The sequence below is a fragment of the Protobothrops mucrosquamatus genome, unplaced genomic scaffold (assembly GCF_001527695.2).
Source record: "Protobothrops mucrosquamatus isolate PMUCROS unplaced genomic scaffold, P.Mucros_1.0 scaffold1459, whole genome shotgun sequence".
NCBI classification, from domain to species: domain Eukaryota; kingdom Metazoa; phylum Chordata; class Lepidosauria; order Squamata; family Viperidae; genus Protobothrops; species Protobothrops mucrosquamatus.
In genome coordinates, this window is record NW_015387637.1 from 591,983 (window position 1) to 617,725 (window position 25,743).

At 35.1% G+C, this 25,743-nt stretch overlaps 2 protein-coding genes across 2 annotated transcripts in view; both read right to left on the reverse strand.

Annotated features, from left to right (window-relative positions):
- Nucleotides 1–2,373: 2,373 nt before the first annotated feature.
- EAPP (E2F associated phosphoprotein) lies at nucleotides 2,374–10,192 on the reverse strand. Its single transcript, XM_015822084.1, has 6 exons — nucleotides 10,039–10,192; nucleotides 8,603–8,784; nucleotides 7,257–7,355; nucleotides 6,084–6,207; nucleotides 4,186–4,305; nucleotides 2,374–3,082 (listed from the first exon to the last, which is right to left on the reverse strand). The coding sequence occupies exons 1-6, from the start codon at nucleotides 10,110–10,112 to the stop codon at nucleotides 2,809–2,811; spliced, it is 873 nt and encodes a 290-aa protein (XP_015677570.1). The 5' UTR covers nucleotides 10,113–10,192; the 3' UTR covers nucleotides 2,374–2,808.
- Nucleotides 10,193–12,522: 2,330 nt separating this feature from the next.
- The window catches only part of SNX6 (sorting nexin 6), a 25,396-nt gene continuing 12,175 nt past the window's right edge, over nucleotides 12,523–25,743 (reverse strand). Inside the window, exons 8-16 of the mRNA XM_015822080.1 lie at nucleotides 24,458–24,581; nucleotides 22,095–22,190; nucleotides 20,370–20,475; nucleotides 19,850–19,925; nucleotides 17,774–17,813; nucleotides 17,064–17,150; nucleotides 16,359–16,518; nucleotides 14,822–14,907; nucleotides 12,523–13,205 (exon numbers count right to left, since the gene is read on the reverse strand). Coding sequence (XP_015677566.1) covers nucleotides 13,152–13,205; nucleotides 14,822–14,907; nucleotides 16,359–16,518; nucleotides 17,064–17,150; nucleotides 17,774–17,813; nucleotides 19,850–19,925; nucleotides 20,370–20,475; nucleotides 22,095–22,190; nucleotides 24,458–24,581 — 829 coding nt within the window. The 3' untranslated portion in view covers nucleotides 12,523–13,151. The remainder of the gene's footprint in view (nucleotides 13,206–14,821; nucleotides 14,908–16,358; nucleotides 16,519–17,063; nucleotides 17,151–17,773; nucleotides 17,814–19,849; nucleotides 19,926–20,369; nucleotides 20,476–22,094; nucleotides 22,191–24,457; nucleotides 24,582–25,743) is intronic.

A 25,743-nucleotide genomic window follows, 5' to 3' on the forward strand; every position in this document is an offset into this window, starting at 1 on the left:
TTGGGTATTAGAAGAACTAATTAAATGAATAATTTTTATTAACACGGAGGAGATGGATTGTTTAAGTTTAGAGTTTGGAGTTAGAGATATTAATATTTGTTTACTTGTATTTGAATATTAGCCTAGGTTTGGTTTGGGAAGTCCGGGGGGTGGGGGGATGGGATAAAACATTGTGTAATACCTGTGATGTATTTCTTTTCTCTTTTATGATAAAAACAATAAAATTTTATATTGAAAAAAAAAAAGAAAAGGTACAAGGCAAGGATGTCCATTATCTCCATTGTTATTTATTTTAACTTTGGAAGTTCTAAATAGAAATATTAGACAAGATACAGAAATTAAAGGACTAGAAATAAAAGGTGAAACATACAAATTGCAAGCATTTGCAGATTATTTGGTATTTATCCTAGAAGAACCTTTGGAGACGATTCCTAAACTACTGGAAAAGATAGAACAGTATGGAGAAATAGCAGGACTGAAAATAAACAGAGAAAAAATTAAAGAAATAGTTAAAAATCTCTCAGATAAGCAAAAAAAAATGTCAGAAAAAATAGAACTACAAATAGTCAAAAAGGTTAAAAACCTGGGAATATATTTAATGGCAAGATGTTCAACAATAAAAGAAGATAATTATACAAAATTATTGAACCAAATAAGATTGGATTTGGAAAAATGGAAAAACTTGCAACTGTCAATATTAGGAAGAATTGCTACAGTGAAAATGAATATACTACCAAAAATTTTATTTCTATTCCAAACAATACCTATAAAACCAGAAAAAATTCTTTGAAGATTTAAATTCATTAATTTTAAAATTTATTTGGCAAGGAAAGAAAGCTAGAATCAAGATGAAAATGTTACAAGAAGCCAAGGAAAATGGAGGTTTTGGTTTGCCAGAGTGGGTCTTATCAAGCATCCGTATTAACATGGGTAAAAGAATGGATAAGTTTTAGAAACAAAAGGTTGTTATATTTGGAGGGACATGATTTACAACTGGGGTGGTACGCTTTTTTATAGTATGGGTCCTCACAGGGGGAAAGATACTTAGGGCAGCTTTTCAGGAAAGATATTTAGAGTCTTAAAGAGAAGATCAGATCTCACCCAGTTTCATCCATATTGCTTTAAAGCAGTGGTTCTCAACCTTTTTAATGCCGCGACCCCAACCGGTCGTAAGTCGAGGACTAAACCGGTCGCAAGTCGAGGACTAAACCGGTCGTAAGTCGAGGACTAAACCAGTCGTAAGTCGAGGACTACTCAACCGGTCGTAAGTCGAGGACTTTCCCTGCCCGGGAGCGCCGTGCATGCGTGGTTCCGCCCCCTGCGCCGGCCGAGGCGTAGCTGGCAAGCGGCAGAGACGGAGCAGGCCGACCACCAGCTGGCCCAGCCCAAGGGAGGTAAGGCACCCACCGGAAAAGGGGGAAAAATATGGCGGACAGCCTTGCTTGGCGACCCCCATGAAATGGTTGATCGATCCCAAATGGGGTCCCGACCCACAGGTTGAGAACCACTGCTTTAAAGATACTTGGTAGTAATTTTGACTTCAGCTATCAGTAGCTTAATGACGAGCCATATTGCTATGGCCGGTCTTTTCCCCTGCCGGTTTGGAGAACCACCCTCCCATGATCAAATGGGGATTCTCTCCTCGCTCGTCGCCACTACAGGGCGACTTTCAACCCTTTCCAGGGTCCTCCAGTGAGATGAAATTGGACGCTGAAGACGGAGTTCGCCTCCATGCGTCCGAAGGCGCCAATGGCAAACCGGAAGCTCTCAGAAAAGATATTTCCATGAGGAACTGTCACCAGAGATGTGAACACATCCTGAACAAATTCCTTCTGTCAATCATAACAAACATGTTAATCAAAGGAAGTCTGGCTTCTTTGTTCCCCCAATTTTCTGTGCATCAATTGCAAAGGAAAGGTGATTTATTTCTCCATTCCCAAGTGAAATGGTACCTAAGCAAAAAACACTGCTTCATAGTCTTATAAATCTCTCTTCCTTTTAGCTATGGCAGAAAACTTTCAGAACTGTGGTATCTTATAGTTTTTACATTTCTCTTTATGCTTCTTCGTATTGGTTAAAATTGCCTTCATTTTGGAGGTTCTTCCTGAACTATATACTTTTATTATTCTTTGAATATAGTATGCTGCTGGCTGGGCTCCAAGTCACACTTTTATTGACTTGAACGATGTATTATTTTTAATCTTTTTAACTGGTAGGTTTGTAAAATTATGCCATTTGTAATCATGCCAACCTAACATAATCAAAGGTGAGAACATAGTGTGCAGAGAATTTTCCAGAAGATATCATGTTAGTGACTATGTATGTGTAATTTAGGTTTAGGAGTGTTAAGTAATGGAGAAAATTATTGGCGGATTACCTCAACATTCCATATCCTTTAATAATAGATCAACTTTAATACAGACAGCACATAATTCAGGAATTATATGAAATAATAGGCAGGAAAAAATACACTAGATTATTCATAATTAAAGAGAATTAATCTTGGACTGTTAAATGTTGAAAATATCTTTTTTTTATAATTCAGCCATTAAATAAAGTATGAAAATTGACTGATATCTCTTTAACTCAGAACTATTTTGATTCTACTTAACAGAATAAAACTGTTCAACTTATGTACATAAATTAAAAGTTCTCTTGTTTTATCTTTACAGAGAAGAACACAGATACCATAATCTCCATTTCAGATTAGTCAAGCAGAGTTTTTAAAAATACAAAAGGGGTCTTAGATTAAATCATCTTTCACTTTGAAATTTTAATATAATCTTGAAGGATGTAAAATAGTGCATCTTAGCAATGGCTTGCCAATACATTGAAAAAATGAAAGACTTCATCCTTATCTAATGCAGCCACTTCTGTTGAACATTCGGTACATTTTACTGGGTGATATATCTCTTCTTCCTGGCTTTCTGAGCCAGTAGTTGATTCGTTACTCTGCTTAATTTTCTTGTGTCCTCTCTTTGTCTTCTTTTTCAGTGGGTGTTTATATTTCAAAATTTCTTCTTTGACAACTGTACAGTTCATCACAAACATTGCTCTGTACTGAGTTCTGTATAATTCATGCCTAAAAAGAACACCAGGGGAGAAGGAAAAACGTAGTGACCTTGACTGATTAAATATTTCAAAATTGATAACCCTTTAAATATTAAATGGCATCTGAGGGCACCCCATGCTCTGCTTATTGACCCACACATGGGCACCTCACGTAACAATCATCATGACTTGCAACTGTAATCTGCAGGCTCTATTACAGCTGTAACTCAAGGATTACCTGTACAGCTCATATTACCATTTTATTCTGAACTTAAAAAAAAATGAATCTCCCTTCTCTACATTGTATGTCTTATTTGTTTTTAATTTGTAGCTTTAAGGCAGGGAGAGACTTACTAGATTGATGTGATCCATCTTAGAGAATAATTGCCTGCTATTACTCAAACTATTGTACTGTTGTGCCAAATTCAATTGCATCACTGAACTGACAAAAGTATATTCACTAGTGAAACTAATTCTTCCTCCCAGTCTGCTGCACAAGATGGAAAAATCCATCGCAGCAGACTCGGGGCAGGCTGCATATGAAGAATGGAAACTTTCATCACATAACAGATATGAATAGGTTTATGCATCTAAATGTACTGGTAAAGAAATTATTCCGTTCATGTTTTCACTATTGACAAACTAATGATGAAAAATTATATACGGGTAGTCCTTGACTTACAACCATTGATTTAGTAACTGTTCAAAGTTAATTATCGGATTTCACACTTACGACCCTTGCAGCATCCCCATGCTCAGGTGATAAAAATTTGGGTGCTTAGTAACTGGCACGTATTTATGACAGTTGCACTGTCCCGAAATCATGTGATCATCATTTGAAACCTTCCCAGTTGACTTTCAAAAAGCAAAGTCAATAGGAGAAGCTTAACAATTGCAATGATTTGCTTAACTGTAGCAAAAAAAGGTTGTAAAATGGGACACAACTCACTTAACCGTCTTGCTTAGCAGTGGAAATTTGGAGCTCAGTTGTGGTTGTAAATCGAAGACTATCTATACAAAGTCCTTTTTTTTTTAAGGCCATGCAAGGTACATATCTCCAGAAACTGAATTGAAAATTAAACTAACCTAACCACATAAATATTATCTTATATTATGCAGAGTTCAAATCATTACCTTTGACAATCAAGGCATAATGTTGTCATACAAGCAGGACAGTTCAAAATAGCATCACTGTTGGGAATGGCAGGAGGTTTTTCTTGTTGTTGTGACTGAACATTTCTTATATTATGATAACTTCAGCGAGAAAGCACAAAAGTAAAGAAGCATCACTATTAGTATAGCAATCTTTATTGATATGATGCATACCAAAAACCAAGAAATGATGGATGATGTTCAATGTCCTAACTACATAAATATCACACCAAAATGAAATGGCTTCACCCTCTACCACCCTTTTGATACAGGTTTTACACAAATTCTTATTTTCCTCCTGATTACCCATATTATTCATATTTAATGCAAGCAGAAACAAACTGACATGAGAAACCCAACAGGACAATCCCACATTACTCCAGGAACACAAACAGATGACACCCTGAAGAAGGTGCTAATGTCATCAGGCCAATGCTGACAGAACTAGAGATCTCTTATATAATTATTGAATGGGCAAAGGGAAAGTTGGTGTTTATATAATCCCCCCCCAAAAAAACAATTATTATTTAACCGCAGGTATGGAAGTCAGATCTAAGTTCTGATTCTTTACAATCTCTCTAGTGCATGTATCTCAATGCAATTTTATCGTATGTACATTTGTATAATTACTAGAAAATCCAGCAATGCAAATGAAATAGCTTCCTGCCTTAAACTAGCTTAAAATGTGATTCCAACTGGCACAGCTTTCCCTAACTGAATGTACAGGAAGGAGTTACCAGACACCAAGACTCATTTGATGTACCAATAATTAAATAAAAAAATTACAACAATGGCAGAAAATCAGAAATATGTAAATACGTGTCCCAGTATAATGTTGCAGGATCCAATCTGGGTCGGTCACTGGGACCAGAGGTCTTTGTCTTCCAAGTTTTCAGACTTGTCCTGTCAACAGGAGTGCTGATTTTCCACTTATAAGGCGAGGACTGGGCAGCAAAAGCAAATGACAGCTAATGACTTAAAAGCCATCCATCAACAGACCCCAATCAACATTTAAAAAGCCACTTACAACAGGCACTATAAATACCACACACAGAACAGCACACACTTTCTGCTAGAGAAAAGATGAAGATGGGCTCCAGCACAAGTCCAAAAGCTCAGAAGACAAAAACCCTGGCCCCGGTGACTGACTCAATTGGATCCTGGAACTCTTATCATAATTTATACCAAAATAAAAAAATAAATAAAACTAAATCTGCCAGCAGCAGGTAGGTGGATTTGGTTACAATGGTGAGTGCACCATGGTGAGACTTGAAAGAATAGGTTAGAGATAGACTGTCATGAAGATTATCGATATGGTCATTAGGAGTTTAAAATGACTTGATGGCACACAATCAAATCTAATCACCCTTAAGTAAAATTAAAACTTCACACTAAGAAAAAAAGGTAGGTAATAAAATTTGCAGTGACATAAAATACTGACAGGAATAAAAGATTCTATGATATAGTCCTAGAAGTCTCAATAATTAATGTGACCTGATTACAGCAGACAACCAATTGTCTGAAATGGTATAGGGTTTCCTGCCTGAGCAGAAGGTTGGACTAGAAGACCTCCAAGGTCCCTTCCAGCCCTGTTATAATGTTATATTGTTGTTATATTGTTAATTTCCATCTTGGGGATTCAGAAAAAAAGGTGACGTTAAGGCAATAAGATGATCTGTGGACCACATGAACTGTGGTGAAAATGCAATTTATTTATTTACTTATCAATTTATATTCCACCATATTCTGGAAACTTTAGGCAGTATCTAAATTTAAATGCATAATCTAGCTGAGTTAAGACCTTTAAAGCTCTGAGTTCTTAATGTAAGCTAGTTTTAATCACAGAGTAAAGTTTCATTCAAAATTATCATTTTTCTTACCTCCTTCTTATCGAATCTACCCATTCCTGATCTCTATTGTCTTCTTCTGGATCATAAAATAACTCATCATTAGTTGGAATTCGCCGTTCATGATGTTTTCTCTTTTTTCTGGCTTCTGCAGAACCTGTCATGTTTGAGACAGATTATATTTGTAGTCAGATTATAGACCCAAAATGTATAACTCAAAAACCAAAGCTCCTGTTGAATTAACAGCTCCTGGATGGGTATGTACGAAAAATATTCCAAACAGGTATCTCCTAAAAGTGATAGTTTAAATTTGGCCTTACCCAGTTTGATATCTCCATATATTATAGTCACATATATAGAGTTTCTCAGTTACTTATGCCTGGGCACCCCATGTATGGATTAGTACAATGCATTCTAGATAGGGCTGTCCTTGAAGACTACTTGGAAGCTACAATTATAAATGTAGCATCTCAAGTGGTTATGAGTTTGGTATGTGTGCTTTGTTTTATATTGTTAGAGAAATGCTTACGAGTGACTTGAATTAGAATTTCAATATTCTTGTATCTGTTCATTGTGTTTTTATTTATTTATCACATTTATATGCCACCCATCTCACCATCCAAAGCAACTTTAGGTGGCTTATAGTATGTTCATCTTCATCATCCAGAATATATTGGTTAAGTTAGGAAGTCATTTGAATGTGTTTAATAAATAAAATAAATAATATATATTCACAGTATTAATTTACTGTTGTCAAAAATAGACAAAATTAGAATCAACTTTCACAGGCTAAAAATCAATGCCATCTTCCAATGGCTTGTAAGTGTGTATTGGAGGGGGAAGAGGGAAATACACATTCAACTTTTGTGCAGATCAAATTCGTAGACTAAAAAGAATACTGTAATCCTTAAGGAAAGATAAACACATTAGTAGCTCTATTCACACCTATTTTCATTGTTTCATTTTGGATAGTGAGATGGGCAATGTATAAATTTAATAAATAAGTGGCATCCATGATGGCATCCATAGAATTGTATACTAAATTTGCATGGAGATGTATATGTGTTCATTTTATTTGCATTTTTTAAATTAACAAACAAAATAAAACTAGCACTTCAGATTTTTAGAGCTTATTTTGTATTTGGAAGACAAAGGAATTTTACTGTTTATATTTTTACACAGGCTATAAAATTATTGGTTATTTACCTACTACATCTTCATCATCTGAATCGGAATCAAAATAAATATCATCATAATACTTAGAAGTGGAAACAGATTCAGACTGCCCAGCAACAGAAGCATCACCTAAGTCATAAGAAACATACAATTATGAGATCATTACATAGAAGCAAATATGTACATATCCTTCTAGTTATACATTGAAATTTCATGCAACTGTTAATTGCTTTGGTGTTTATATTCTTTACACGTAAGATCAACTGTACTCAGACCAATTATTATTCTGCTTTCACAGTAATCAACCAAAAACCTACAGGAACCTATAAGCAAAAAATTGGGTCCAAATATCCTGTCTGTCTCAGCAACTGGTACCAAGATCTAATCAAGGAGTTAATGTATAACCAGTATAGCCCTATAAATATAGATGGTCTTCTTCTTCATAAATTGTTCTAATTCTCCTTTAAACCCATGCAGTCAGTTAGCCATGCCCAGATGTTAATAATAGTTCCTTTTTAAGCAATAGCTTAGCAAATGATGTATTAATCTTTATTCCAACATCTCTCAAAAACTACCAGAGATGATCACCCTGCCAACAATGCTATGAGTGATTATGTTGGAAGAATATGCTTGTTCAAACTACCTAGAGTGCAATCCTACACAAAATGCACTCATAAGCAAATCCCAGCGTAGGATTGCATTGTCAGTTAATTGCATAAAAAAGCAACTATTTGATTCAGTGTCAATATCCTGGCCTCTCATTACAATGATCCTACAATTGCACAAATTAAATTGATTCCTCAGTGAATATGAGAAACCCTGTATCTTCTAGACTTAAAATCTTAAGTAGGCACAAATCTGTTTCAAATGCTTGGAGTGCCTTGACGCAGAAACATCACACTCCTTCACAGCAAATTAACTTTCAATCTTCAAAGTACAGCTGCCTGAATGGGATTTCTGTTGTTTAAATATTTAAATTTAACAATATTATTAAAAATATTAGTAAAATAGAAATGTATATTAGCAATTTTATTAACAAGCATTCTCTACATTTATTGATGGAAAATGTGAAGAGACCGGATATTGGAAATATAGTCTTGAGTCCTGTTGCCCTGTTTAAATTTTGTAATTGCATGGAATTAAAAAAATGAGCACTTTGATTTATTTTGATTGCTATTTTTGCAGCATAACAGGTCTCAGAACTACAGTTCCATTATCCAGTCTCTTATTGCTCAATACTTAAGAGTTGAGTATCTCCTCATGGTTGCAGCAAATTGGCAAAATTAGTTGAAATGAGCTGATCTTCCCCAAACTAATCAGCGTTAAAAAGACCTGGAAAGCCAATTCATATTTTTAAATTCTGGAAAAATGTTTACCTGGAAGTTGTGACTTCCACTGGCCTTCCATATTTTTCATGGTGCAGCTAAGTTCAGCTTCCATTTCCTTTTGGAATTCATCATCACTAGAAGATTCACTTTCTCCTGTGAGACACTCCCGTATCAGTTTACGCTTCTGCTCTGGGGTGCCATATAAGAGCACATCCACTTCATCTTCAGAACTACATGGTGGCGTAGAGGATGAGATATTAGAGATCATTATTTCAGGATGAATATCACACAGGTAGTCCTTGTTTAACATTTCTTAAAGAAGATATTTCTAAGTAGTTTGTAATTAGCAGCTGGCTAGGAGCACCAGCTAGCCAGAGAAAATGTGAGTTTAAAGGTTCACCTCACCTCAGAGAGATAATTATTTGAAGGACATTTATGAAAAGCAACTTTCTAAGTCAGGGATGTCAAACTGGCGGCCCACGGGCCGAATGCGTCACGTGCAGGCCACGCCCACCCCGGCTCCACAAAGGCAAAAAACATCATGATACGTCACGATACGTTACATCACGTGACACGATCGAGTTTGACACCCGTGCTCTAAGTGAATTTATGTCTGCCCTTTTACAACAGCATTCTATTTTGATCTATATATCACTAAAATTCTCATTGTCATGACCTTTAACTGTACTGTACATAATACAGCAACAATTTTTAAACCAAGCTACCTCAAATGGGCTAATTTTCAGAATATGTCCAAAATCCAGGATTGATGATTATAGAATTTGTGAACGATATCCCTGCTTCAGTGCTACAGGATGCTATTGCAGTCACATGATCTTCATTTTTAATGTTCCGTGACAGTTTCCCAGACAGTCTCCCATCCCTCCCTCACCCAGCAGTAGCCATTCATTCACCCTGCCTGCTGGGAAGGGATAAGCAGAAAGGGAGGGAGGAAGCCCAAAGTTGCTCTTGCTCCCACTGCTTTACTACCCACTCTGGTCATTCTGTTTCTCTGTTCAGGTAAGGAAATATTTCTGAAGCAATGACCCAACTGAGCCCAGGTTGCCTGGTATGGGATAATACTCAAATACATTACTAAGTAACATATTACTGTGCAAAACAGAACAAAGGCAGCTTGGTGATTCCTTAGTTAAAAATAAGCAAGAGCGATTCTCAAAATCAAAGTTTACGAAGCCCTTTAAGATATAACATCGAAAAGAAAAACGTGAAGATCTCAAGGGGATTTTTTTTTTGCAAAATGTAAAAAGCGGCAGATTGCAATACACAGCTGTTTCGCATGATCTCAGAAAAGTAACTAAAGATCTCTCGACAGTAACTAATTAAAAGAGTAACTAATTAGACAGTAACTAATTAAAAGCCTCTGTTCGTTTCGCCTTCGGCTGACGATCGCGAAACACCCCAACCCCACACAGATTTAAGAAAATGAAAAGATATCGTCGGCTGCCTTCCCAAACCCAAAAGACCTGCTCTGCGCTGGCTCTTCATCGCTGGGCTCTTCAATCACATAAGGATCATCTTCTTCCCGCAGGGAACTCATGCCGGCCACTTCGTTGTAAACAATCCTGGTCAATTTGTTCCTCCAACTAGCACAAAACGCCTTTCCCGTCACTTCCTCTTCCGCTAAGCCTGGCGTTGGTCCCATCAGTTCCTGAGTCAGCAGAGAAATCCGGAAAGCGTTTAGTTCCGGTTTCAAGCTTCATGCGCTCGTATCTGCTTCCCTGCGCCTACATCTAGTACTCACTCGGGTTTGCAGTCCAAAATCCCTGATCTTGGAAAAACACCGGAGAAAGGAAAAAGCAGCCAATTAAAGCGACGCGAATCTTCCAAAACGCCCAATCTGCCTTCGCTCCCAAGACAAAAGAAACTCCCCAGGCTTGCAGAGGGGAAAGGCTGAAAAACGGCTGGGGACAGGAAGAGACGCTGTCCCCTATTAAAATCTGGAATGGGATCAGACTGACTGAACAGGGGAAGCTTCCCATTTATAAAAAAAGTTTTGGATTCACAATTGGAACCTGGGGAGTTTTTTCTATGTCGCCTGATATGAGTTTGCCTATTAAGACTTACAATTCAGGATATCGATGCTGGTAGGATTTCTTTAACTCTTTCGCTACGGAGTAATCAGTCATATTTTAATTTTAAATTGTATGCATTTTTCCTTAATAAATATCACTAATGTTTCAGAATATTCTAGCCTCTTTATTCTTCTACCAGTTAAGATGCTATAACACAACAGCACATAAGATGCGGTTCACACGTCACACTATACCAGTGTTTCTCAAGTTCAGCATTTTAAAGATTTATGGACTTCAACTCCCGGATTTTCCATCTTTTTCTAATTATTTAATTGGATATAGCAGGGTGCTGGCTAGTCACAGTGTTCTACATAGGGCTTTTCAACCGGTGGTACGCCACCCCTAGCCAAGTGTAGCGGGGGAGGGAACCAGCTAAAGCCGCACAGGCCTGGAGATCAGCTGGAGCTGCAAGGCTTGGCAGAAGCCCCAGGATCTGCATGCGTGGCTGTAGCCTGATTGGAGCTTCCGGCACACCCGGAAGAGAAGAGGGCAAAGAGAGGAGAAGCTATAAAAGAGCAGGTTTTGGAGGGAGAGAGGGAGGGGAAAAAAACACATGGAGAAAGAATAGAAAATGTTTTTGTTAGCGAAGCAGTGAGGAGAGAGCAAGCGAGAGGGGTCTTTCCAGGCCACGGAGGAGTGAGCGAGCAAGCGGCCTTTGAAAGCGACGGCAGTGAGAGAGAGCAAGTGGCCTTTGGAAGCGACGGGGCAGTGAGTGAGTGAGCAAGCGAGAGGCCTTTGAAAGAGACGGAGGAGAGACGAAGCGAGAAGCCTTTGAAAGAGACGGAGCGGAGGCGGAAATAATGATTTAAAGCGGTTCACAGAGTAGCAATGAACTACTCTATATAGTGATCAGACTTTACCTCAAATAGTGTACAGTTCTGGACACTACACTTACAAAAATCAGAAAAATTGGAACACTCAGAATACAAGATGTTCAATGGACCAGAAATTATGCCATATGAAGAAAGTGAAGGAACTAGGAAATGTTTAACCTTAAGAAACAATTGAGAGAGGAAATGACAGATGTCAAGATCTGTGTTCCAAGGTATAAAATACAGAATAAGCAATTTAAATGGTAGAAAGGCACATTCTAATTGAATGTGAGAAAAAATTCTAACAAAACAGATTGTCAGAGAAATTAATTACCCAGTAATTAGAGCCCAGTTGGTAGGCTCTATTTCATTGAATATATTCAAGTGGCAACTAAAAGAGATCAGAGGCCTGAAGACTAAAACATATGAAGAATGGTTGCAGGACTTGGGTTTGGCTAGTCTAAAGAAAAGAAGAAATGGGGGTGACATGATAGCAGTATTCCAGTATTTGAGGGGCTGCCACAAAGAAGAGGGCATCAAACTATTCTCCAAAGCACCAGAGGGCAGGACAAGAAACAATGGTTGGAAACCGACCAAAGAGAGAAGCAACCTGGAATTAAGGAGAAACTTCCTAACAATTAACCAGTGGAAGTTTGCCTTCAGAAATCGTGGGTACTCCATCACTGGAGGTTTTTTAGAAGAGACTATCGCTAGACAGTCACTTGTCTGAAATGGTATAAGTTCTCCTGCTTGAGCAGGGGGTTGGACTACAAGACCTTCAAGGTCCCTTCCAGCTTCTATTCTATTCCATTCCATTCCATTCTATTCGCTGTGTGAGACACTTTAATTTGGATTCCTGCTCTGAGTAGGAGACTGGATTAAGGTCCCAAATTGGCTTTTTCAAATCTGTATTCTATATGATGCACTAAATATGTGTCTCAATGTATATATAGTAGTAGGGAATCAAGTATTTATTTAAAAACAAATATAATTATGAGTAGAAAGTGAAGACATCAGATCACCAGGCTTACCAATTACAATAATACAATGACTTAAGATTTTAGAAAAATTCAATGACTGCGCTGTTTATTTTACAGTAATTGGGATTAGTCTACAAGTTAAGGCAAATATACTAATGCATTTGCTTTTTTTCTGAGGTTGTATTATAAAGATTACATAAAGTTTGCTCCAAAATTTCTAGGAAATGTTATTTGAAAAAGTTAAGATGCTTGATAACAATATGTGAAATAATCAATACAATGCTTTACAGTAACATTATCCAAACACCTAGTGACAATATTTAATTGTTTTGAAACCATTTGTTTCAAATCAACTTCAGACATTACAAAGGTAGTAAAATAAGAATGGCAGCACTATTTAACAGTAGCTTTAAACAAAAACATAATTCTATTAGCTACTCTCACAAAAGAAAGACTCAGAACATTTGGTTTCTTGGACAATAAAAGTGTACAGTGATTAAATTAATGTGAATATTTGTATGTAGCAAATATATTGTTGCTTCATATAATCTGGAATTATTCTGATACATTTATGATTTTATTTTATTTTTTGGGAAAAAAGGAACGTGTTTATGTATCCTTTATCAACAAATCCACCAAGTTGTAAATATTAACACAAAGTCGTAAATTCCAGTGGAAGGCAGCCCTTATTAACAGGATGACAGATTCTGGTTTATGTATCACCATTAAGCACTGCCAGACAGCTCTGCAACAGCTGTAAATTGCCCTGTAGTAATGAAAAAAACACAGCAGTTACTGTTAATTTATGATTTCCTCCTACTTCAAACTAGTAACATTATTAAAGATGCTAATCATTATAGGTGAACTGACAAGACAGTATTTTATATAATCCAGTTTCACTACAAATTGTACTGGGATTTAGTAGCTTCTGGATTTTCATAAACTGCTCTTACAGTTACCCATTACTAACACTAGCATGTTCAGCTACAGTGCAAGTAGAAGCAATTTGATATTCATTTTCTATATTGCAAATTGGCATTAAAAGCAATGAAAATATATAATAAAACATACATTCAAAACTTATAACTCAATTTATCAATTAAAATGTAAAGATTGTCATATTATTTTAGGAATTGTGATAGTTAAAAGCCCACACAGCAGAATACTCAGACTGGGGAAGTCTGAGTATAGTTATTTTTATTACTTTTAAGCCTTATATGCTAGTTCAATCAAAGCTGACCTTCAATTTTCAAAAATTGTTTTAAGAAAAGAAATATTAAAAACTTGAAATTTAAAAGCTTAAATAAATTTTAAAATATAAAACAGATGGCAAAAAGGCTGGATAAGACTTTAAGAAAGTTTTACATGGATTAAGGAACCAAACAAATTTGGAATATTAGGACTTTTGCTAAAGTTTTTGAAAAAATTAGTAAAACAAAACATTTCCATGGGAATGCACACTGTTTAGTCTACCAGAAAAGTACCAAATCATTGGTGGAAAGTTGAAAACAAAACAGTAATGAAACCTGAAATTTCATGAATATTAGAGGAAATTAAAGCTTCAGGCAGGAAAAAGAAAAGTAAAATCTGCAAAATGAGAAATAAAGATATGGCATTTGAGATATTTTAAAATATTTTTAAAGAACTGGAAAACAAATTTATAATCAATCTGACAGCAATTATCTCTCTACCTGAAAATGTTTAAGATGATTGTGAAGAAGAAATGAAATATGTGGCAAACAAAAATATGGAAGAATATATGGATATACAGGATACTTCATGGAGAAATATTGGGAAAAGAAACTGAGGGTTATAAGACAGGTATCAGAATGAAAACACGACACAAAAATAAAGATCACAAAAAGATAAAAAAGGAACTGGACAAGGACTTATTTTTGGATTTACAAAAGGGATTTCTGGAAAAAAAATATAATAACCTGCTCTAAACAAAATAGTTTATCTAAGAGACATAACTTTATCTCTTACTACTTTTCACTAAAACATCTATCCAAAGTACCTCACTGCTGCTATGAAAGCAACAGCCCAAGGTTTTTCTAGTTAGTGAATTGAAAAATGGAAAAAGCATACAAACTTGCAACTTATTATGGATGCAGATATAACTGATGCCAGAGCTTCCATTAATTTCAATGACACTTGTTGCTTCAATTATCTTAAAATTGATTCAGAAATAAATATTCTGTATTAGAAGTAACCCTGAAATATTAATTCAAACTGAAATTGCTCATCCTTTGTCTTAAAAAAGGCTACAATCTATGTATCACTCATATTTAATTACCATCTCAATTTTTAAATTAGGACATATTGTGTATTGTTTTGGCTTCTAAAGTGCACGGTATTAACAAGAAACAAGAAAACAATAACCTTAGCATGTTTCAGTTCCAATTCTGCCAGTTCTACTAGATTCTTCCGGAATGCAGCAACTCTTCTAGTTTTAAAATCTATAAGTTCTGTGGAAAATGAAAAGATTGGCATTTCAGTTATAAAATGTAACATTTAAGAGAATTCTGCTTAGATCCAAACACAAACTTTAATCCAGGAGCTCTTTTATAAGCCTGATATATCAAGTCCAACAATATTAGATCTAATAGCGTTAAATCTAGCCAAGTGATTTTATATAATTATCAACAGTCATCACTGTTTTGTGTAACAGATAAAATTTTTCTAATAGTATTAGAATCCATAATCTTCATATTTAGATACTCTAGGATAAAAACTTACTTTTATATTAACTGGTTTAGATTTTCTAGCTACAACTGCCTACTAGTCTTTTATCCTATTGAGAAGGATCTCGGATATTAACAGGGTGAGTTATTGGCAAATAATGGGATTGAACATTCAGTGAAGGTAAATTGATTTCCTTACCATTCTAAGAGCCTTAATTTTGTTAAACCTATCAATCAGCATTACAATTTCTGACTTACAAGGACAATTTAACAACTGTAGTCTATATAAAATCATTTTCTTATAGGAATAAATAGGAACTAATGAACAATATTTATTTTTTCAGGAATTAAGTGCCTATTTTTTTTTAAAAAAAAATTAACAATCTCCATATCTTATAGCATTTTAAAGGCTAACGAAGTATAAGCTTTTGTGGATTTCAGCCCATTTCATGATATGCTATTATTACCTACAGAAGTATTGGATGGCAGGGGGGCTGGGAGTAAGGAGAAATATAAACAATACTAGAAGTAAATCAAAGGCAATAACACAGAGATATTTCATTATCGTTCCTTACCACTGTCTGTATGGTCTGCATTTCGTTTCCTCTGAATCTTTAGAAATTTACCCCTCAAATGTAAATACACATAGTCTTCGACTTAAATTGGTCACTTAGTGACCATTCAAAGTCATGGCAGACCCACCCCAAAAAACTATTTCGACCTGGTTCCAAAGTTCCGATGCCCCCCGCACAGTCACATGACTGCATTTTGGTGCTTGGCAACCAGTCCACATTTACAGGCAACCAGTCCACATTTACAGCTACAGTATTCTGTAGCTACATGATTACAATTTATGTTTTTGCCAGAAATTGGCATTTACCTTCAGTTCACTTAACCAATGGGTTCACTTAACAACCACTGTTATTTGCTATACGACCGCCACATTCGCGTAATGATTACCACAAAAAAAGGTTATAAAATCGGCTCAGTCACATGATGTCCCACTTTACAACCATCCTGATTTAGAACAGTAACTGTCAGGCTCAATTATGATCATATGTCATGGACTCCCTGTATATTCTTGTATTTCAGAAGACTGAAAAATCCAATGGAGTGTACTGTAGTCCACAATACATTACACCATAATTAACTAATTAGCCTTAAGGTGCCATAGGACTTAATTCTGGAAATTAATGCATTGTAAAATTTGACAACTTCCAAGACTATTTCAGTACCTTGTTTTGCTGATTCAGATATTTTTTCAAATTTATGACAGCAAAGCTGCTGAGTATTTTCAGCTTGCAGTACATCTTTGTTTTTTGCTCTTGCTTTGTCCAGTGCCTTGTTAGCATTTTCATAATCCACTAATGACCTTGATCTCCTATACAGAAGGTCCTGTAATAAATAAAAAAGTAATAAAATCCAGTTGTGTCTATTAACTTTGGAAAGAATACTTTAAAGAATAATCCAATGTTATTCCAAATAGTATTTTATTCTATTATAAAGACAGTCATTTTATACAATTAAATAACTTTTATCTATCATGAAAACGAAAGTTCGTTTAAGAGGAACTATATCAGAAAACAAGTAACCAACTGAAAGAATCAGTCATCCTCTCCTTTTTAAAAATAAGAATGATTCTGTTTCCACTATGCTTGTTTCATTTCCCCATCCTCACACCCTCCAAACTGAAGGGACCATCTGAGTTTTTAACAAATATGGTTTAATACAAACCAGTGAATGGAAGCATTAAACACTATTTTAGCAATATATATATATAAAGGAAAGTTGTATGAAATGTGCATACTCATTTTACATCATTAGCTAAAGCATATAAAATATTAGTTCCAGGGAATTCTACTTTCAGAATACTTTCAGGCTGTTATTATATTACAACATCAAATTTACAAGATACTTTTCTAACCAGAAATTCAGTTCACCTTTGCAGCTTGTGATTCTCTTAGGTAGTATTTTAGAAGATCTGAGAGTTTAAGATCCTCATCGGCAGATACGCGGGCCTCTATTTTCTAAAAAAAAAAAAAAAAGCACATCAGAAATAATATTTTAGGTAGTACAAACCACATCCATTTAGAGTGTCCCAATTACATCCTACTTTATTATTAAAAGCAGATATTTACAAAAATCTATTGTGTACAACTTAAAATGCCTAGTCACTGCAATTCAAACAGTATATAGTAGCGCTAAAGAAGGTTCAGAGGAGGCAACTAATATGAGCAAGGAGCTTCTCTATCAGGAAGATTGTTACATTTTGGGTTTTTTAATCTAGAAGAGTCTAAATAGTTGAATAAAAGGAGACATGATTGTATAACATTATGCATGGTGAGGATAAAGTAGACAGGCTATTTCCCAAAATACTGAGAGTGGTGATCCCATGGATGTTCCTCTAATCAAACCGAAAGTAGTAGTATTTTGTAGAAGTTTGAGGTCTTTATTTCTGATGTTACAGTTTGTGTTTGTTGGTTAATTAAGTAATGTTTTTAGGGGCTTGGACAGGAGGTATTTTGGAAGCATAAGTAACATTGAATAATAGTAAGATGTCACAGGACCTCAAACCAGAGAAAAATACTGAAATCTGAAGAACCCGTTGAGTTAACCAAATTGAAATCTTGCAATCTTTCATAATACATACCCTTGTTTTATCAAACAATTCAGATACTTTCAGGAAAAATCTGTAAATGAAAAGTAAATATAGTAAATAGTTTTCTGGTCATCATTTTGTTTTATTATGCTGGATATCATTCTATGTCGATAATTGCCTGGTGAACAACATTATCAACCATATATCAGAGACTATACTGAATCATGTTAGCTTGCAATAGTATCAAAGTAACTTCCTTAATGTTTACAACAGTTATCCCTTTCCTAAATCTTCAAGATGGTAGATACCGCTATTTATCTGCCTCCAATTTTTCTTTAATATATCTCTAAATAATAGGCAGACACCACCATGAGCCAATGTCATCCAGCGTGCTTTATAATTTGAAGACTGTGGTCTCTCTAAGCCGGCTGGAACATCCAGATCATCTTTGACAAACTTTAAATGGGCAACAATGTGCCATCTAGAGAGCAGTGGTTTTCATCCAATCATGCACACAACTCATGTTTAGTGTATTCTTTAGAATGGAATCAGGAATACTGACATCAAACAATATAAGCATGGCCTGCATATCTTTCACTGTTTGCTCTGGGGCTCTTTCAATATCTTCAGATGACTTATGGTTGTTGCCTCATAAGCATTAACTATCTTTTTCTGGAGCTCCTCAAAAGCTTTTAATTGGGGGCAGGGTTCATTTCTGTAAAGCTTTCTGAAGAACAGACTCTAAGATGATAACTATGTAAATCATACAAGGCTATGTAAGATTTTTAAATAACTAAACGAAGTTTTTTTGTTAATGGAACTTCACATCTCACTGGACCACCTGGCCCAGTTTACTGTATTAAGATTATTGCACACATACTTTTTCCTTCCTCAAGCTGTTCAATACAGACATGAGAGAGCACACTATTTTGGGTGATATCTGTTTAGTCAGGATTACAAGCAGTTCTAAAAGTTCGCAACTGCAATTTTAGCTTGGAAAAGAAAGCAATAAATTGGATGAACAGATTTTTTTTTAAAAAAAGGAAAGCTTAAATGTTGGAATCTTTATATTCTTTTATAGCATTCAGGAATGAAGTTCGAGATTTAAGCAGCCCCTACTCTACTGGTGTTTTGAAGAGCCCTGAAGTCCTATCTCTTCATCTAGGGCTGTGGTGTGCATGACTGAAGCTCCCTTTTTTATTTTACCTTCTACCTAACAAACCAATTGTGTTTGTTATTTCTGTCATCATCTTTGTTCTTTTTTGCTTTGTTATTTTGTTTTAAAGTGTTTAACAATTTGTAAACCATTCAGAGTCACTAGGAATTGAGCTGCATATAAAATTAATAAATTATTGGTAGTAGTAATGGTGACTGAAGACAGCAGAACTCAAAACTGAGAAAGCAAACTTTCTAGTTTAAGGAAATAAAAATGAAGATCTAATTGGCAGATGGGAGAAGAAAGTAGTGCTGTGATGCAATCAGCTTCAAGCAGGAAGCAAAGATCCAACATATGAAGGACTGGGAAATAATTCTGGTCACAGAACACTGGGAATTCTCAAATATCCTATAAACTATAAACAGCAAAACAACAACTGGAACAGAGAAAGACTACAGTACAGAATCTGTTGCTAAATCAGATTGTGTGGTTAGAGTAGAATCCACAGAAACCTAACCCGAAGAAAACCAACTAAGAGCTTATTATCCAGAGACATCTCTCAAGCATTTGCAATGGCAACAAAGGGTATTTAATCTAAACTGATTTAAACGGTCCCTATTATTTCAAAAATAATTTACAAAAGAAAATAATAGTATATTACTCTTAATAAACATCTTAATTTTGTTTATTTTATAAGATTTTCCAACTTAGCTCTATACCTATCACATATGCAGGAAGCTACATAAATTATTTAATGTACAGAAGTAGCACTTTGTAAAGGTAACATTCTCCAAATGTAAGATCTACTTAAAAAATCTGTTCAGAACTATGGCAGGGATTTTCATAAAACCAAGAGCAAAGTTGAGAGAAAAATAGCTGAAATTACCACATGGTATGCACATCAATTTAAAAACATTCAAAATTATGTGCTATAATTTCTGTAAATTGTGTATCTTTTAAAAGAGACTTACTTGCATATATCTGTGGAGTCCTGTGTTCCCAATGCATATAATGAAGAACCAATTCTATTGTAATCATCTGCAACATCTGAAAAAGAAAAAAGATGTGGTATTAAATTTATTTTATGCTGATTTTCTATGTTAATTATATTTGTGTATGAAGTACATCCACAATTTTAAGAGCAGCCATATGATTCATATTCCCAGGCATCCCATCTTCTTTAAAGTCACACCTGTCTTAATCTCAAAACTTATTTGGAATATATAAACAAAAGTTCAGGCAATATTTGGCTAGCATCAGAAAATTCTGCAAACACAGATAAAAAAGAATAAAATACAATTTGTCTCTTCCATATTTGATCTTAGTCCTAATCAAATATTTATTGTCTCTATTTTTCCAAAATACCATTTATCCTTATCATATATTCCAGATTTATCACATAAAATGGAATCTACAAACAATACTTTACAACTTAATGATTCTTATCCTAATGCCCCCAAAATACTTTCTAGTCATCAGCAGGCAACTTACTTTTGTGGGATCTTGTCATTTTATCAGACTTGAGAGAGGAATCCTTGACACGGTTATGGTATTCTACAAGGAATGTTCTTTCATGTTCAAAAAAATCATCTACATCCTGCATGCCAAGATACATCAGAAGTAAGCAGAATAATTTGAAGAGAAGCGATTTATTTTTATTGAACCAGTTAAAATGTAACTGCCTCAAGATAAAAAAGATCAATTGTAGAAACAGCAGCTACATATCCATAATTACAGTGATGCTTGGTAAATTCCCAATTTTAACACTCAAAAAAAACCCCCCAGAGTAGCATTTTAATACACTGATATTTAAAATATTTCTATGTCACTAAAGCTCAAATAAAATAACACCAGACACAACAATTCTGATGAAATGGGATTGTAGAGTTCAAAGTTGTTCTCTAGCAATTTGACAGCTGCAAATTTTCAGCCCATCTGAAGAACACCAAGTTGGGAAAAGCAGAAAAAAATATTTTAACCCAGCAAGCTATGTAAGATATAAGTATAGAAAGGGAAATGATTTGTAATTATATAAATATGAAAATATTTATTCTTTTGTGTTTCCCCCACAGTTTTACATCTAAAAACTTGGAGAGCAAGAATCCATTTTGTCTTATAGGAGTCATGCACCAATTACATGGTATAAGTAGAATACTTTTGAATGACAATGTTTGGAAATGTTCCTACTTGCATAGAAGGTTAGAGGAAATGGTGGAGAACAACTTTTAATGCAGGGGTCCCCACCTATGGGCTGTGGCCTGGTACTAGGCTGTGGGCTCTTGGCCAGCAGGCCGCGGAAATGGCTGACCAGGGTGCGCACGTGTGGATGTGCATTCCTCCCACTCACGCCCGCAGCCGTTTGCGTATGCGTGCGGGTGCAAACAGGGACACTAGTGTGGGTGTGTGCCCACACCCCGTTTGTGCATGCGCAAATGGGCCACTAGCCCTGGGGGGGTGTATGCGTGGCCCATTTGTGCATGTGTGAATATGCGCTAGCCGCGGGGTTCGTGGCGATTCATGCATGCGCACAGTGCCAGCGCATGCGTGAACTCGGCTGCTAGTATTGTGCCAGTGGGCGTGGCCCCATTTGCGTGCATGCACATGCAGTAATTTGGAAGCTCTCTCCTCCGGACCACGAGCCCGGAAAGATTGGAGAACTCTATTTTAATGTATTAGTAATTTGTGAATGAACATACCACTTGGGAGAGATTGCCCATAATATATTTTTAAATTTCTAAGTATTTCCAATGACCTGTCAAAATTGTAGATCCTTAGACTGAGAATGCCATTTAGCCCATGTAATTTAAGCTGCAGATATAAAATGAGAAAATTCTGAAATTATTATTACTTTGGCAAGCATTTCAAGATTAGATGGATAGATCTCATATGGAAAAATATATGCCTCATCTCTGCAATAGTCCAAATGAGTAAACAGAATCATCCTGAAATTTCTATATCCAGAAGAACAGAAAGCAAGTTTCGATTCCTTCAGGAAAGCCAAAAAGATCCAGCACTGCCAGAGGGTTCCTCACTCAAGCAAGGTCCCCCAGAAATTTCTAACACTAGATATATTGCAAACCAATGGTGTGTTGGAAAGAGCTACTCTTTGTATACAACAGTTGTCTGTAAATTACTTGAGATATATTCCTCTTGCAAATTATTTAAATTTATATCATTCAATACTCAGAAATGGCTTTAAAATTGCTTAAAGATTACCTTTACTCCTGAAACAATGACACCATCAGCAGATTTAACCATGTTTTTAAAAAAGTCTTCAAGTTTCTCTTTCTTATTTTTCCCCCGAACACTCAACTGAAATAGAGAAATGCATAATGTAAGTTTACTTTTTTCAATTCAGGGATATTTTTGTTATTACTTCAAAGCAGTTCTCACTAAAGATAAACTAGAATGTTGTATCATTTTCATTTCTACCTTTATATGGTAAAATTTCATTCACTACCCAGTTACTGTGGATTTTGATGTGTTTACTTATTTATTAGATGCATTTCTAATGTATCAAATTTCTTCCAGGAACTCAAGGTAATTTAATTGGCTAGCTCTCTTCATTGTACCCCATCACAACTTGTGAGTAGGCTGGACTGGTAAAAGAGTGACTGGCTTAAAGTAAGTCAGTGAGTTACTTACGACTGATGTGGACTTGATGTCCCAACTGATTTTTTTTTCAATATTTGTATATCTATCCTAATTTTGTACTGTGTTGCATCTTTTTCAGGTTTTTGGGTGCCAATAGTTTGTTCTAATACTTGAAATTTGCTAGGAGTAAAAACTGGGTAAAATTTATTATTATTAATACATCCAAGTAAATAGGACATTTAATTTAGTAGATGACTAGGCCAGAAAACTAACATGGTTTTTACGTTCATATTAAATACTTTAAAGATAGTTGTATATTTTAATTTCAATTTGACTTTTTAGAAAGCATGTATTCTAGATAGCTGAAATATTTCAATGAAAAATATGTATTATATAAAACATTGTATTTTTTAAAATATATGACTGCTTTTTAAAAAATCATCATTACTGATGGACTATGGTCGATCTAGTGCAGCCTTCTCCACCTATTTGTGGATCACCTATTTGTGGATTCCTAGGCTTCTGTAGCAATCATGGAAGGTTAATCAAACATTTTACTTCATGACTAAAAACATGCTTCTGGAAATCTCAATAGACTACAAAGGCAACTGCATTCTACTATGACTGCGTACCAACAATTGATAAATAGAAACAGCTACCTTTTTCTATAATTACATTGACTAGCAATCATTAATCTATGTAATCCTATTTTTAGAAACTAATAGCCATTACCAAATTCAATAATATCAATACTCAAATTTTGAATATACATTAGTAAAACAGCACTTTAGCCTGAATTTATTGCTAATCAATGTTAGTTGATGATCCCCAGTTCTAGAATTTGGGGGAAAAAGATGTTATTAACATTATCTTGATTGCGCATATGTTAAACTGCTAGCAAGTCTTGCTTTAGAATACAAATGCATATAAAACTGCTTTAGTTCTATCATTTGGCTATTGGGTTTCTGTAAATGTTCATTAATAATACATCCTTTGAAATGACTTCAACAGAAATGTTCATTTCGAATGTGATTTCTCAGTAGATATTAGAGAGAAGTATAGTACTACCCATCTGGTCATATCTCGTTATTCATGGTATTCTATAAAGTTGCCAAAACAATGAATCAGTGAATACTGATCTTCAGCTGGGGACATGCAGATTTTCTCCCACTCTGTGCATGTTCACAAATAACAAAGTTAGAAATTCTCCTCCCTAATGATATCCCATATTTATGCCAACTTTCACTTGCTGTTTTATTACCAGTTCTCCCTATCTGAGAAACCATTTTGGCTCTCACATTAACTTTGCATTATTATGAAAACACAAATGAATGCTACACACTTCCAATTTCAGTTAGCAACTTCTCTACTTCCTCGGGGAGCTGTCCTCCTTGCTATCCTTTACTGGAAAAGCTGTCAATGTTTTCTCTCTCTTCATCTTTTGCATTTTAACCTCTCTGATTCCTAAGAGAATGGTTCTTATTATTCTTATCAAAGTTTGATCTCTGTAAGGAACATACCCAATAATTTTTAGAACTGGCATATCCTTTTTTTTCTTCAAAAAAATTATTGAATGGGACAAGAAGTCTTACTGCAGAGATCATGCTGTTCTTTCTTCATGAAGACTTGTTTTTAGATGCTAATTTTAGCCAACATGTTCACATATTTTAAAAGGAAGAATTTATATACCTTATGTTGAATTTTATTTAACAAAAAGCACCTAATTCTTGTGATTGTTTTGTTTCTTATGTTGAAAATAATAAAAAGTTATCCTTTAAAAAAAAATAAAAAAAATAAAAAAAATAAAATATAAAAAGTGGAGGTGGTGTTAATACACCATGTTGTATGTTTAAAATTAAAAAAAAAAAAAAAAAAAAAGCACCTAATTCTAAAATGAATGCAGTACTCTACAATTTTTCAATATTATGAATATATTGTTTTCTGAATAAGCGTAGATAGTTTTTATGACGTATTTCAGTACTCACATCCTGATTATATTCCAAGAAGACATGGAAATTTAAATCCTTCCTCAAAATGGGATGAGCAGCTACACGGCATAAAAAGACTTCATGCATAGCTACTGTCTTTTTGAAGATTGCCAAGTATTCCCTAAATATGAAAAGTAATATTATTTTGTAAAAGTGCTTCTGCATGAAAAACAATAGATTTCAACAAAATGGTGGTTAGTTGCATTTAATTAATTAAAATTAATCAAACTAAAGAGGAATTTCAAACAGGCTAATAGAAAGACCACCAGTTCTTTGTAGGGCAGGGGTGTCAAACTACTGGCCCACGGGCTGGTTGTATCATGCGGAAGCCACACCCACCCCAGTGCCGGCAATGCTAAAAAAGTCACAATATGTCACGACACATCATGTGGCAAGTTTGACACCCATGTTGTAGGAGAACTAAAGGACAGTTTCCTTCTCTTAAATTCTCACTATTCCCTAACAGCTGAGAGTAAACATTCAGAATATCCAACTATTGTTCCTTTGCTGACAGAAAGGCATTACTCAGCAGAATGAAGTAATTTCTGTCGTTTTTCCAGGACCCCCAAAACTCTCTCCTATAAGAGATACTAGGTCAGATTAATGACCAAATATCATTTTCTTCCTTATTCTGACAATGCTGGAAACTGGTTTAATAGCCCCTAAATTACCTTCATAAATGAAGTACTTAACAGTGAAAGAAGTCAAAAGCAGAATCAATGAAAGAAATGGCACAATACAACTAGCATTAATCTAGCTCAATGGTTGCCTATCAGAGAGCAGGACTTCTAGAATTCTCAGAAAAGGTTATACTGTCAGGCATTCTGTAAGAAGAAGTCCACATACCTGGAAAACAAGCAAGCTGGGAAAGGCAGAGTTAAACTGAAATACAAAGATGCCTTTAAAAGATGCATCAAGCAAGCAAAACAAGTGCTACTAAATTAGCTTAACTACCTTAAAATGACTGTCATAATCATGTATTTTCAGGTATGTAGAAATTAAAAATGCATATACATTTCATTTTTCCTGTCATATATAAAATAGGAAACTGATCTTTTAGAAGGAAGTAATTTTCTCAGTCCATTATACCGTATTTATCGGCGTATAACACGCACAGGCGTATAACACGCACCTTCATTTTAAGAGGGAAATTTCAGGAAAAAAACTTAAATTTCAAATAAAGAACTTGAAGCAAAATAAGGGTAGCTCAGAACTTTTTTTATTAATATTATTAACACTTATAAGGTAAATAATGTAAAAGGACAGTAAAAGCAACTGTTTTA